This window comes from Panthera tigris, chromosome B1 (genome assembly GCF_018350195.1).
Source record: "Panthera tigris isolate Pti1 chromosome B1, P.tigris_Pti1_mat1.1, whole genome shotgun sequence".
NCBI lineage: Eukaryota > Metazoa > Chordata > Mammalia > Carnivora > Felidae > Panthera > Panthera tigris.
The window spans coordinates 133,208,530-133,222,522 of record NC_056663.1 but is presented as its reverse complement, the minus strand read 5'-3'; the positions used below and the strand labels follow the sequence as shown (position 1 = coordinate 133,222,522).

The 13,993-nt window shown below is 35.8% G+C and overlaps 1 protein-coding gene across 7 annotated transcripts in view; it reads left to right on the top strand.

Annotated features, from left to right (window-relative positions):
* Positions 1-13,993, top strand: part of PTPN13 (protein tyrosine phosphatase non-receptor type 13) — a 230,931-nt gene that overhangs the window by 99,492 nt on the left and 117,446 nt on the right. For all 7 annotated transcript variants that reach the window (XM_042984235.1, XM_042984238.1, XM_042984236.1 and 4 more), the window contains exons 4-6: positions 5,586-5,651; positions 7,890-8,075; positions 12,373-12,460. In XM_042984235.1, the coding sequence (XP_042840169.1) occupies positions 5,586-5,651; positions 7,890-8,075; positions 12,373-12,460 (340 nt within the window). The remainder of the gene's footprint in view (positions 1-5,585; positions 5,652-7,889; positions 8,076-12,372; positions 12,461-13,993) is intronic.

The following is a 13,993-nucleotide window of genomic DNA, read 5'->3' as shown; positions in this document are numbered from 1 at the left end:
CCACAGGCATCTCAGATTCACTAGATCTGAAACTAAATATCTTTTCACACACTGGAAGCTTTCTCCTCTTTTGTGTGCTCCCTGTAAATAAATAGGCCATCATTTCCCCAGTTTGCAAGAAAGACTCTTAAGATGTCATTCTTAACTTTTCATTCACTTCAGGCCCTCGTTCCTAAATCTAGTCAGTGATTAATTCCTATTGATTCTAATTCTTCAGTGTCTCTCACATCCATCTTTTCTATTAGTCCTCAGTGCCTCTACTTTGTCCACTCCATCATGAATGACCAGTGCTGCAAATACTTTCTAATAATCTCCCTGCCTCCAGTCTTGCCCCTGGCCAGTTCATTCTTTAAACTAGCCAGTGCATTTTTGAAAAATCATATTTGATATTGTCCCTTTGCTGCTTAAAATTATTCAGATTCTTGGGGCGCCTGAGTGGCTCAGTCGGTTAGGCATCCAACTTTGGCTCAGGTCATGATCTTGCAGTTCGTGGGTTCAAGCCCTACGTTGGGCTCTCTGCTGTCAGTGCAGAGCCCGCTTTGGATCCTCTCTCCCTTTCTTTCTGCCTCTCTCTCTCTCTCTCTCTCTCTCTGTCTCCATCTCAAAAATAAATAAACATTAAAAAAATATTTAGATCTGCATTTCACTTGAAGAAACTTTAGACTCCTTACCATGGTCTTTGAGGGTACACTGCACCAGCCTTCTCTCTGAGCAGTCTTTATCTCAAGCTTTATGCCTCAACCATTCTGGATTTACTTCAGTGTCTTGGATGTGCTAAGTGCTTTCTTTCTTCTTAGTCTTTGCACATTCCTTTCCTCCAGCCTCGAATACTCTTTCACATCATCTCAGCTCTTGCCTCATCTCCTCATTGTCTGGCTAACTTTTCCTGTAAATCTAAAGTTTTCTCTTACACTAATTGTAGTCTCTTGTACACCACATTATCTTGTCTTGGTTACTGAAGTAGAAGGTTTGAGATGGAAGGGACCCTGTCTCATTATTATAATACTCATTATTATCGCCTCTGCTCTATGCTGGTGGTTCTCAAAGTGTTGTCTCCCAGCCATCAGCATCAGCATCATATGGGAACTTGTTAGAAAAGCAAGTTTTCAGGGACACCTGAGTGGCTCAGTTGGTTGAGCAACAGACATCGGCTCGGGTCATACTCTCACAGTTTGTGAGTTTGAGCCCCGCATCAGTCTTGCTGCTATCAGCACAGAGCCCGCTGTAGATCTTCTGTTCCCCTCTCCCTCTCTGTCTCTCCCCCACTCACACTCTCATGCTCAAAAATAAATAAAACATTCTTTAAAAAAATTTTTTTAAAAAGAAAAGCAAGTTTTCAGACCCCACACCAAATCTACTAAATCAGAGATCACAGAGGTAGGACCCTTATCTGTGTTTTAGCAGATGATTCTGATCTGTGATAAAGTTGGAGAACCATTGCTGCACTCCATATCTGCCTCTTAGGAGATGCTCAGAATTTGTTGAGTGAGCAGAAACAATTAAGGATTTTTTTTTCACCCAAAGATATTTATGCTTTATTGCTATTAAATAGAGAGCCACAAAATCTCAAGGGGTTTTGCTAAAAGGAGCTATGTAGCACATATAAAACAGTTCTTATTTCTTCAGAGAGATCACTGGGTGGGAGGGATCTGCATATCAGACTGTAGTATCTTACCCAGTGTCTTATGGTCAGTGAGCCAAAGCTTTGAAGACTTTCCAGCTCCTCTTTACAGAATGGATGTAGAGGTAGAGGGTATTCTTTGAGCCTTCTCAGTGATGACTGTTTCATTATTATCCCATTTTGTTTTTCAACAAATATTTATCAAATGTGGGTTCTGAGTAAAATTTCTGGCTTTGTCACTTGAAAGATGTGTGACCACATGCAACTTGCTTACTGTTCTATGCCTCAAGTGACTTATATATAAAGAGACGATGATATTACTTGCTTCATAGTGTTATTAAAAAGTTAAATAAAATAGTACTTAGAACAGTACTCAGCACAGAGTAAGCACCCACTAAATATTATCTATCTCTATTATATGTCAAGTGTTATTCAAGGTCCTGGGATAGAGTAGTGAATAGGACAAAGTCTTTCCACTGATAGAGTTTACAGTCCAGTCCATTATAGCTAACTGTAAAGATAAAAACACATTTTTGTTCCCCATCGGTTATATTAACTAGCTCACTCAAGTGCCCTCCTGTCCATGCACGTTTTCTTTGTATCTTTATCTCTGACTCTTCCCTTTTCACATATCCACTTAATTGCCTAAATTTCTTAAGTCCAGTTCCCAAGCCTAGCCATCCTTGTCCTTTCCAATGCCAAAGGCCTGAAAACTAGGATAACTGATGGTAAGTTCCAGTCTGAAAGCCAGCAGGCCTGAGACCCAGAAGAGCTGATGCTCAAGTCCAAAGGCAAGAAAAAAGCTGGGCACCTGAGTGGCTCAGTTGGTTAAGCATCCAATTCTTGATTTCCACTCAGGTCATGATCTCACGATTTCTGGGATCGAGCCCCATGTCAGGCTCTCTGCTGACAGCCAGAGCCTGCTTGGGATTCTCTCTCTCCCTCTCTCTCTGCCCCTCCCCGACTCATGTACACTTTCTCGCTCTCACTCTCTCTGTCACTCAAAATAAATAAACATTAAAAAAAAATTTTTTTTTTAAAGCTTATGTCCTGGTTCAAAGACGGTCTCACAGAAAGATATTTTCTATTCCTCAGGAACGGGCAAACCATTTTATTCTATTCAGCCTTCAGATGATTGGATGAGGCCTACCCACAATAGAAGAGCAATCTACTTTACTCAGTCTACTTAATTATGTGTTCATATTATCCAAAAAACTCTCACAAAAATTCCCAAAATACTATCTGTGGTCCAGTCAGGTTGATACATAAAATCAATCATTATAATATATACATAGATGATCAGCAGGTATACAGTTTTATAACCTAATTTTAATAATTGTGCTACTAACTTTATATAGTCATTTATAAAAATTAATATATAGTAACTCATTTCATTTGGCATATTGAGAAGTAAATATAATAAAGAATCTTAGAGCACTATCTCAGAATCACAAATCAATATTAACGTGTTAAAAGAAATATATTTGAATATGTAACTAGTTTTTTATGCTAAAGCCATGAAGTATTTTTCATATATGTGGGATTCACATATGAGGTTCTTTGAAAAGAAACCGAAACTGAAATATGCCAATAGCCTGCACTATGCTATCTTAAACTTAATGTACATGTAATTAAGTCCAGCAGGCATGAATTGAATATCTACTGTGTACAAGTTCTGTGTTAGTAGTTGAGAGATATACTAAGCTATGTAAAAAACACTTCCTCCAGGAAGACAAACATGGACACATCTTAATTATATTATAGGCAGTATTAGTTAACTCTTTTATTAGAGATGCGAATGAAATATATCTGTACGTGAAAGAGAGAATGCTTTATCCTGTTTGGGAAAATTTATATGGCATACATCTCTCGACCATCAGTAATATGTAGGGATTTTATTGACAGATGGAAAAAAATTCTTAGTAGAAAGAACTGCTCAAGAAAAATTGAGAGAAGGTTTTATTTTGCCAAGAGAAAATTATTTCGTAGTGCTGAAGTGTTTAGGTTGTAATCGGTAGAGGAGTATTACAGAGGAAAACTTATAAATCTGTCTAGAAAATGGAAGTGGAGGCAAGTCAGACTGACTCTTGTTTATCATTATAAAAAATTGGGATTTTTTTTTTTTAAGATGGGAGCTATGAAAATATTTGAAAAGAGGAACAACTTTTCTAATCTGTGATTTGGAATAAATTAGGAGGCAAAGTTAGAGTAGGTTAAAGTGCTGTCAGGTTATAAAGAGCCAATTTTGTTTGTGCATACCCCACCTATTTCTAAAGAGGATTTGACACAGTTTCCAGAATTAAAAAATAAAAATGAGAAAATAAGAGCAAAGTGAAAATAAAGACAAGAAAATAAGATGATGTTGGAATAAGATTGGTGAAAAAAAATACACATAGTAAGGGGCACCTGGGTGGCCCAGTCAGTTAAGCACCTGACTTCGGCTCAGGTCATGATCTCATGGTTCTTGGCTTTGAGCCCCACATCGGGCTCTGTGCTGACAGCTCAGAGCCTGGAGCCTGCTTTGCATTCTGTGTCTCCCTCTCTCTCTGACCCTCCACTGCTCACACTGTGTCCCTCTCTGTCTCTCAAAAATGAATAAACGCTAAAAAAAATTTTTTTTTAAATACACATAGTAAGATGACACAGTATTGATAGAGATGGGCTAAAAATTTAGCTCTGAGTTTCTTCACAGGAGGAAAAAATGGGAAATGATTACTTATAGGATTAACTGTCCTCACTTTCATCCCGCTTCCTGTCTCACAGGAAAGAATTAGAAGCAGTCAGAAGAAACTTTTCCCAGGATCTCACTACCAGATTACTCAGCTAAATTCCCACATTCTCTGCCTCCTTACTACAGTTGAGCCACCCTGTGCTTCTCTGTCCCGCCAACTCCTTCCCTGGTGCTGTACCTTCCACCCTCTCCCACTTACTCAACAGTGCTATCCCAGCAACCTTGCTGTCTCCTGCACTTCCAGTTTTCCCTGTTGGATCACTTGTATCAGCAAAAAAAATGTGTTGTTATTTTTTTAATCTTTAAGGAGCAAACAAACAATGCAAGTAAAATCTTTTTTCACCCAACGTCTTCCTCCATCTACCACCCCATCCATTCTTAGTAAGAAAAATGCTAATCAAAATTTCAATTAAAAAAAAAATTTCAGTGAGATTTTTTTTCCCGTTTCAGATTGGCAAAAATCTAGATCTTTGTAGCACATACTATAGACAAAAAAAAATTTTGTGAAAAAAAATCTCTTATATGTTGCTGGTAGAAATGCAAAATACTACAACTTCTTTGTAGGAGAATTTAACAATGTGTATCAAAATTACAGATGATTTACTCTTTTATTCATAATCTCTGAGAACCAAGTCAAGAGAAATACCTGCATGTACAAAATGACATCACCTATATCTCTTGTTAAATTAAAAACGCAAGTGCAGAGTAATTTTAAAGTTTCTGACATTTTATAAAAGGGGAAAAATTAAAAGATGTATCTGTGGGGTGCCTGGCTGGCTCAGTCTGTAGAGCATGTGACTCTTGATCTTGGATTCAGGAATTTGAGCCCCACCTTAGTCATAGAGATTATTTAGTTTTAAAAAGAAAGAATACTCAGGTTTCTCTTCAGATCTAATAAATCTTTCACCTTTTATTTAAAAAAAAATATGCAGTATTAGTGTGAGTTTACATAAAGAAACTTTAAAATAAATAAGAACTAATAAAATTATTGACAGATGATAGGCTAGGAAATAAAGGGGGAAATTTGTTCTGATCATTTCTAGTCTTATTTTCTATTTTAAGTTCTTACATACGTTTATGCAAAGTATGAAATGATTAATTTCTCAAATCATATGCTATACTTTATCTGGGACAAAAAGTCATGAATATATAGTACTTGCTAATTTTTTTAGTACTTGCTAAAGTTTTAAATTTTATTTTACCATAATATGATTTTTAAAATTCTATTCCTAGATCCATATTTATTCTCTTGGAATGACATTGTATTGGGGAGCTGATCATGAAGTGCCTCAGAGCCAAGTAAGTCAAATTGTCACATCTGTACAACTTCACCCTTTTTAGAAAGTTCTTCCCTGTATTTATATATGTTCTACAGCATATTATCAGGCATACCAGCATTTCTATGCTGTTCCATTAATAATGTCATACTCTCAGAAGGAAATAATAAAATTCTAAAGACATTATTATTCTCAGAATGTTCTTGGAATTATATCAGTTGCTACCCAGGTTTCAACAATTTAGTCTGTGAAATGTAGTGGCCTCTTCAAAAATTACAGCAAGTCCACATAATTTCTTCTAATTTAATGACTTATAAGAATGGTTGTAGATGTTGATGATTTCATTCTTGAACTAAAGTGATAACCTTTTTTGATGCAGAAGCATAGGAATAATAGATCTCAAAGTATATGCTTCATTACTTTTTTTTTCTTGTCCCTTCAAAAGGGACAATACTCTGCTAAGCCTATGGCAGCAAACACCATTATTAAAGCAACACTTTCTGAAGTCTTAGGCTCCAATGATCATTGCGCTGTTTCTAGTCCTTATTTTCTAAAATAACTGATTCCTAAAGACCCAATATAAACATAATAACAAATAGTAACTGAAACTATAAAAATAACTTATTTCAGACTACCTAGGTGGCTCAGTGAATTTAGCATGTGACTTTTGATCTCAGCTCAGGTCTTAATCCCAAGGTCATGAGTTCAAGTCCTGCACTGATGTCTGCATTGGGCTCCATGCTGGGCATGAAGCCTACTTAAAAAAAAAAAAAAAAAAAAAAAAAGATAACTATATTTCATCAGAGCAAAGATATAACATACATAATTAGGTTTTATTTTAGGCATTTAGAAGTCGAAAAGAAAAATAACTAGGTGTAAGGGTTTGTTTTAATTAAATTAAGAAGTAACAGGCTTTTTAGGCTTTTATTCTAAAATCCAGATATCCTAAGATCCGTGAAAGATGGATGATGTCTTCAACTTGGTTCAGTCTCATTTTGTATCATGAAAAACCCTCAGTTTCAACTTGATAAATAGAAGTGAAAAAGTTAAATTATTACTGGATATATTGGTATCATATACAACCTAACATACGTGCAAAATGTGATCACAGCCTATGACTAACACTTTATACTCTTCAGATAACTGAAAATTAAGTCAGTATCAATAATGTATAAATTGGAGAAGAAGTATATAAACTTTCACTAGTATTTTGCTACCAGAAATCATAGTCATTTTGCAAGTATTCAATATCATTTCAAAAGTTGAAGCCCCGTCTTGTGTCAGACACTGTACTAGATACTAGGAATAGAATGGCCCGTGCCTGTGGAGTATATCCATGAGTCCAGGCATTAAATAACCAGTTATAACAATGCGTGAATGCTGTGGTAGGGAACTGGAGGGTGCCATGGAACACCAGAGTCAGAGCCTTTAACTAGATTTAGAGGGTTAGGATGTGTTTATTAAAGGACACTGCATCTAAGGTGAGATCTAAAGGATGACATAATATACAAACGGATGAGAAGCGGAAAGGAAGGGTCACAGGGAAAGCATGTTTCAACCAAAGTGGATGTACCAGTTTAAACTCCCACCAACAGTGCTTTTCTCCTTATCAATATTATCAGTCTTCTTTTTACCCATTCTGTTTAGTCATGTAGTGGCTTCTTTTTGTAGTTTTAATTTGCATTTTTTGTATGCTTATTGGATATGTGGATATAATGTTCTACAAATCATGTCAACTAATTAAAAAATCTTACATTCCAGTTTCTCTGATTCACCAGCATAACGAGAACTGATATTCAAATGACTTGAGTCATTGCAGTATTTGAAATCTAAGTTATCATGAGAGTATCAAATTATATTTAATATATAATGAATATGTTACATTTTATCAATTGTTAGGAAATCATTTATTCACCCAAAGTGTACACACACACTCACATAACTGCTTACCAAAATATTTGAATGACCTAGGAATTCCATTTCTTTATTATACCCTACCCCCCTAGCCCCCCTACCCCAAAAAAACTGTTTTTCTGTAATACTTCCTGTCTTGGGAGATGTGTGTTAACCATCTTCTGCTAATTTTTTGGATTATGAAAAGATAAAATGCACTAAAATGTACATACTGCTAGATAAGGAGCTCATTTCTTCCGAGTATTTGAAATGTGTTTGGTGTGGTTCCTATGACTCCTGAAATGGCTTGTTTGTTAGATAAGATTTACCCACACTTCTGAAAGTGCCTTTTCTTTCTTTACATTAGCCTATCAAGCTTGGAGATCACCTCAACAGCATACTGCTTGGAATGTGCGAAGATGTTATATATGCTCGAGTTTCTGTCCGGACTGTCCTGGATGCTTGCAGCGCCCACATTAGGAATAGCAACTGTGCACCTTCATTTTCCTATGTGAAACAGTTGGTCAAACTGGTTCTGGGAAATCTTTCTGGGGTAAGCCACAGTTCCGACTGATGCAGATAGTCATATTTTAAAATTTAGCAGAGTATCACAGGATTTTCTTTAAAGATACTATTGGTAGCATTTTCTCAATGAAGATGAGGACAGGAGAGTAAATTTCTTGTTCTAATGTCAATGGTTTATTTGAGATGGCACTTAAAATTTAGAAGCCCAGTCAATGACTTAGTCTCCTAGATTTCATAAGAATTAGTCTTTTTTTTTTTAGAACTGTATTCCAACAAGTACTATAGAGTCACAGCATGTTAGAGCTGAAATCATCTGCTCTTCGTCCTTTCTTACATCCTCAGCAAGTGGTTCTGTCTATTATGAAAAATGCACTGACATACAAAATGGGTTTTCACATTAATAACGCACTTCCTGTTGCTCTGTAACCTCTTTCTTGGCCGCTTACTTGTCTGGACAAGGCTATTCCTGAAATCCTCTCCACCCTCTGGGGACACTGTCACCTGATGGGCAGGGGTGATACATGCTTGTATCTCTGCTAGATTGCCCCAAGACCTGGACTCTCCCATTCTCTCTCTTGTCTCAGATGTGAAGAATCCCCAAAATAACACACACGGTATTTATCGTCCCACCTCTGCGTTTCTTGAGCTACATTCTATCCCATTTGCCTAGTTTCCCTTGGTTTCTGATATCTGTTTAGATCCAAACTTCATCTGCTCTTACCCTTTCAAGTGAAGTCCTTCTCCTTCGTGTGGACCACAATTTGCTACTGTCACACAGTGTTCTTGATGGCTTCTTACTTCGTCCCTAGGAGTTCAGCTCTGTCATCTTAACCAGGATGTTGTATGGCTGGCAGGAGTATATCCAAATTCCATGCAGTTTGCCAGTTAACAAGAAACAGGCTCATAGATTCTTCCGGGCAAATGGTTTGTAAACTGTACCCCATGCAGCCTTGGTTCTTCTGTACTGAAAGGAATACAGGTAGTAGAGGCTGAGTGAATGCGATTCTTGGCTGCTGATTTCCCCTCCTTAACTAGAGCTGCCTCCAATTTTAATTGATTTATTTGTTTATATTCCTGCATGTGACTTAAAAAAACAAACAAACAAAGGTAAAACTACTAAAAATCTATGAAAGCCCTCTATCCAGACTAAAGTTTCCCAAATATTTTCAAATATAGTTTTGTTTTTAAAAATTCCTGTGTGGGGATGCCTGCGTGGCTCAGTCAGTTAAGCATCTGACTCTTGATATTGGCTAGGTCTTGATCTTAGGATTAGTGGCACTGAGCTCCACATCGGACTCTGCACTGACAGTGTGGAACCTGCTTGGAATTCTCTCCTCCTTCTCTCTCTGTCCCTCCCCAACTTGTGCTGTCTCTCTCTCTCGCTCTCAAAATAAATAAATAACCATTTTTTAATTAGATTAATAAAAATTCCTTTGTGATCAAATAATTTCGAGGAAAATCTAATATTTAAGAGAAATTAGAATATATTTTCACTGCAAAACTTCTCAGAACCTTTAATACACTAGACTGTATTACTTTCAAGAATGATATGCCTACATGTAGGTGAAACATTTCCCAAACTTATTTGTGTCTTTTTTTTTTTTTTATAGATTTTTCCCATAATACTAATGTTCTGTAAAGCTCCCTTTGAGAAATATTGATCTGTACTAACTTACTTTATAAAGAAGGAAATTGAGACTCACACAGCTTATGGGGTATATGTTTCCTATTAGTCCAGGGATCTTTCTGTTATACCACACCTCCTCTAAGACTTGTCTTGCTATTTTTTTGATACAGTAAAATTGTTGAAAATACTTTTTCTTCCCCTTTCCATGAAGAAATATTCCTCCATGAAATTCTATTATCCTTCTAATAGTTGCCCATGTTAGATAAAAGATGTCTATCTCTTTACATTTAGTATTTAGGTCAGTTTATTGCAGTAACTATATATCGCTCATCTACATATGAAACGTGCTAGATACTGCAGATATATATAAATTTGAATAAAATGTTTGTTCTACCTTCTAAGAGCTCTTATTTAAAGACCATTTGCTTAATTATAAAATGCAGAGAATGGTATGGAAAGCAACACAGGAAGAATTTTAAAAGCATTTTGAAGGTTTGAGGGGAAAGGATACAAATTATGACTGCATTGAAAAATAGCACTTTGAACTAGATCCAAAAGTCTAGATAGAAAGTAATCTAGGCAGAGGGAAGTAAACCTAGATAAATGCTGTGAAGTAGGAAAGAACAGGGTATGTTTGAGGAACAGTATTAAGTCTGTATGGGGAGTGTTGTGGGATTGGTTAGTAGGAGAGAAGAATAGAAGGGTCAATTAGAGTTCATATATAGGGAGCCTGCCTTTCCAGAGGCAAATTTCTACTAAGAAGAAATAACAACGTTCCAGTCATCGTTCCATTGCTCTTGCTAGTATCACTGGACAGAACTCCCAACAGCTACCGTTTTGTTCTGTTTTGTTTTTTAATGTTTACTTATTTTTGAGAGAGAGAGAGAGAGCAAGGGAGGGGCAGAGAGAGAGAGAGGGAGACACAGAACCTGAAGCAGGCTCCAGGCTCTGAGCTGTCAGCACAGAGCCTGACCCAGGCTTGAAGTCATGAACCATGAGATCATGACCTGAGCTGAAGTCAGATGCTTAACGGACTGAGCCATCCAGGTGCCCCTGTATTTATAATCCATATGCAAACAGATTTCACTAATGGAGCAATATTAAAATATGTGTGTTTGTATGTGTGTAAACAAGTATGTATGCATTCCCCTGGTGCCAGATTTAAATAATTTCTCTTCATCATTATCTCTCCTTTTTCTTGGAGTTTTTACTCTAATTGATCATCTAAATAAACCTAGTGTTCTAATTTTTCATCCCTAATCATGTGGAATTTGATCTAAGTTGATACACTTTTATTTATTTTTTAAAGGTAATGTGCTTTTTTTCCCACCAATACATTTTTAATTTTTTTTTTTTATTTTAATTCCAGTATAGTTAACATACAGTGTTATATTAGTTTCAGGTATACAATATAGTGATTCAACAATTCTATACATCATTACTCAGTGCTCAGTTGCTCATCATGATAAGTGTACTCTTAATCCCCTTTACCTATTTCACCCATCTGCCCACCCATCTCCCCTATGATAGGCTTTATTTTATTTTATCAATTTTTTAAAGTTCTTACTTTATTAATCTTCTCATGAGAAATCTGCACAATCACCACAGTCACTGCAGAATCTTTTTATTCCTTCTGTTGTCCAGTCTCCTGCTCACTGCTAGATACTTCATTTCTTTTTGTCAACACCAGTAATTGGCTTTTGCACTGTCGTCTTGACTTTCTTCATTCTGTTCTTGTGTTCCTTTCACTGTTTTCTTGAGGTCTTTGTCTTCTCAAACAGGCCATCTCTTTGTTTGGGTTCACTTTTCTTTGCATAATCCAAGGAATCCTAAATCATGCCAAAGCCAGTTGTCTTACCACCACCCGAATGAGTTCTGAATCCAAATACAAAGATGGTGTCTGGTGTCGTCTTGTATATTTTGGGTAGTTTTTCCCAAATTTCTTAGGTACTATCACCTTTTGGGGATGAAGAACATCAATAACCATTTGTTTCCGCTCAAGTACTCGGTTGGTTATGAACTTCCCAGTCCGGATAGCTAACTGTGTCGTTCATGATGGCAACCGAGCTTCAAGGAGCCAGGGAGGAAAAAAATAACATGCTTTATTTCAAAGGAGTACCCTTAGGTAAAGTTATTAAAGCTTAAGACTACTTAAACATTTTATTATAAAGGAGATTTAAAAGAGCATTGATTTAAATTTAATTGTCATCCCTCAATATGTCATTTAGTTTAAAGCATTTCTCAAATGTAATTTCTGGCAGGAAAAATCTGATAAATTATTTTTGAAAATAATTTAAGTCATTACCCTCAATGCATAGTTAAATCAGGAGAAAATTTATTGTACCAGAATTAATATGATTTTAAAATTATAATCTAACTTGAGAGAGTAATGTAATTATCAGGAAAAAAAAAAAACTCTTCAAGTTTACTGTTTTCAGATGGAATTCATTTTAACTACTTCAGTTTGGCTTTCTTCTATAACTCTGCCTTGCCTTTCATTTCCTGAAGAGTAATTGGCCAGAACTGAGCTACATAAATCCTGTTGAAGGAATACAAATTAACAATAGTAAGTGTTGAGTGTCTTTAGTTAATGTTTTACTCCAAAAATTGTCCAACTAATGTCATTCTGTAGACAATTACCATGAAAACAAAAGGCAGGTTGTTTTGTCAAACTTGATTTTTGATTATCTGTGTACAGACGGATCAACTTTCCCGTAACAGTGAACAAAAGCCTGATCGAAGCCAGGCTATTCGAGACCGATTGAGAGGAAAAGGATTACCAACAGGTAAGAATATATTAATGGGAAACTTTTGAGCTTTAACCTTATTTCATTGTTTCTTTTATGAAATCATATTTACCTGACTTGGAAATCTGATAATTGTGACCATAATTAGAATACATGTATGCAGGGGCGCCTGGGTGGCCCCCTCTCTTTCTCTCAAAATTAAATAAACATTTAAAAAAAACAGAAAAGAATATAAGTATGCAAAGTGGAGGCAGGGAACCAACAGGAACAGTAACTATATTAATACATAAATCCTTTAAAATTATGCAGAAAACATTACTAAGACAGCCAGGACTCCCATAGTAAATCATTTCCTTTCCAATATTGTTATTATAGCAATAATATAATTTATTTACTTTATCATGGAATTTTATATTAAAAATAAATTTTTTTTGAGAGAGAGAGCATGAGAGAGCAGGGGAGAGGCAGAGAGAGAGAGGGAGAGAGAGAATTCCAAGCTCCGTGCTGTCAGCCGAGCCCATGCAGGGTTCAAATGCATAAACTGTGAGATCAAGACCTGAATCAAAACCAAGAGTCGGATGCTTAACCAACTGAGCCACCCAGGAGCCCCAAAAATGCATTTTAAAGCAAGGTGAAATAAGCACATGGACACTATTGAAACAAAGTTTCAGAAAGCAACATTACTTTTACTGCACTCTATTTTGTTTCTTTTTTTTTTTTAAGATTTAATTTTATTTTTTTAAGTAATCTCTACACCCAAACTGGGACTTGAACTCACAACCCTGAGATCAAGAGTCCCACCCTCTCCCAACCAGCCAGGCGCCCCTACTACACTGTTTTCTGTTCTATTTCTTATTTTAATCAGAATCACAACCCCCTAAGTCAATTTCATTACCAACTAATTTTATGACTTGCAGTTATCAAATACTGTTTTAGGTTATAAGATACTTAGTACATAAAAACTAATGAAAAGTGGTTTTGCTGTTACAAACAGCATTAGATAATTATGGGTCCTATATAATCACTTTTTTAAGAAAATGATTACAAATCCCAAACGTGTAAAATGAAAGCAGAAAAAATTAATTTTTACATGAAAATTTATTTTTGTGTTAAATTTCAAGCTTGGCTTATTTATGAAATGAACTTTTGTTTTTGCTGATTATCTTTGTTCTCTATTTCTCAAGCAGTATTGACAATTATGATAATCTAAACATGAAAAATATTTTATAGGTGAAGCATTTTATTGTCTTAAATCTTGGGGCTGTGCAAAGTAAATGTAAATATTGCTTAAATATATTCTTATAAAACATTCTAATTGATAATAGATTAAAAAGCTAAGATGTTTAACTTTTTAATTTAATCAGATAATCAGGGCACAGCTGTCTTAGTTAAAGCCTATGAAAAAGTCTTATTGTGAAACTTAAATATAGCCACTTGATTATCTGAACCAAATGTTTTACAGAATTCAGAACTCTTATACTGAGAAGGAAAAATGTGCCCCTCAGCAAGTGTACTGTTTATCTTGAGAAATCAAGGAAAAGCAATAAAATCGTTTCTGATGGAGTGATTCTG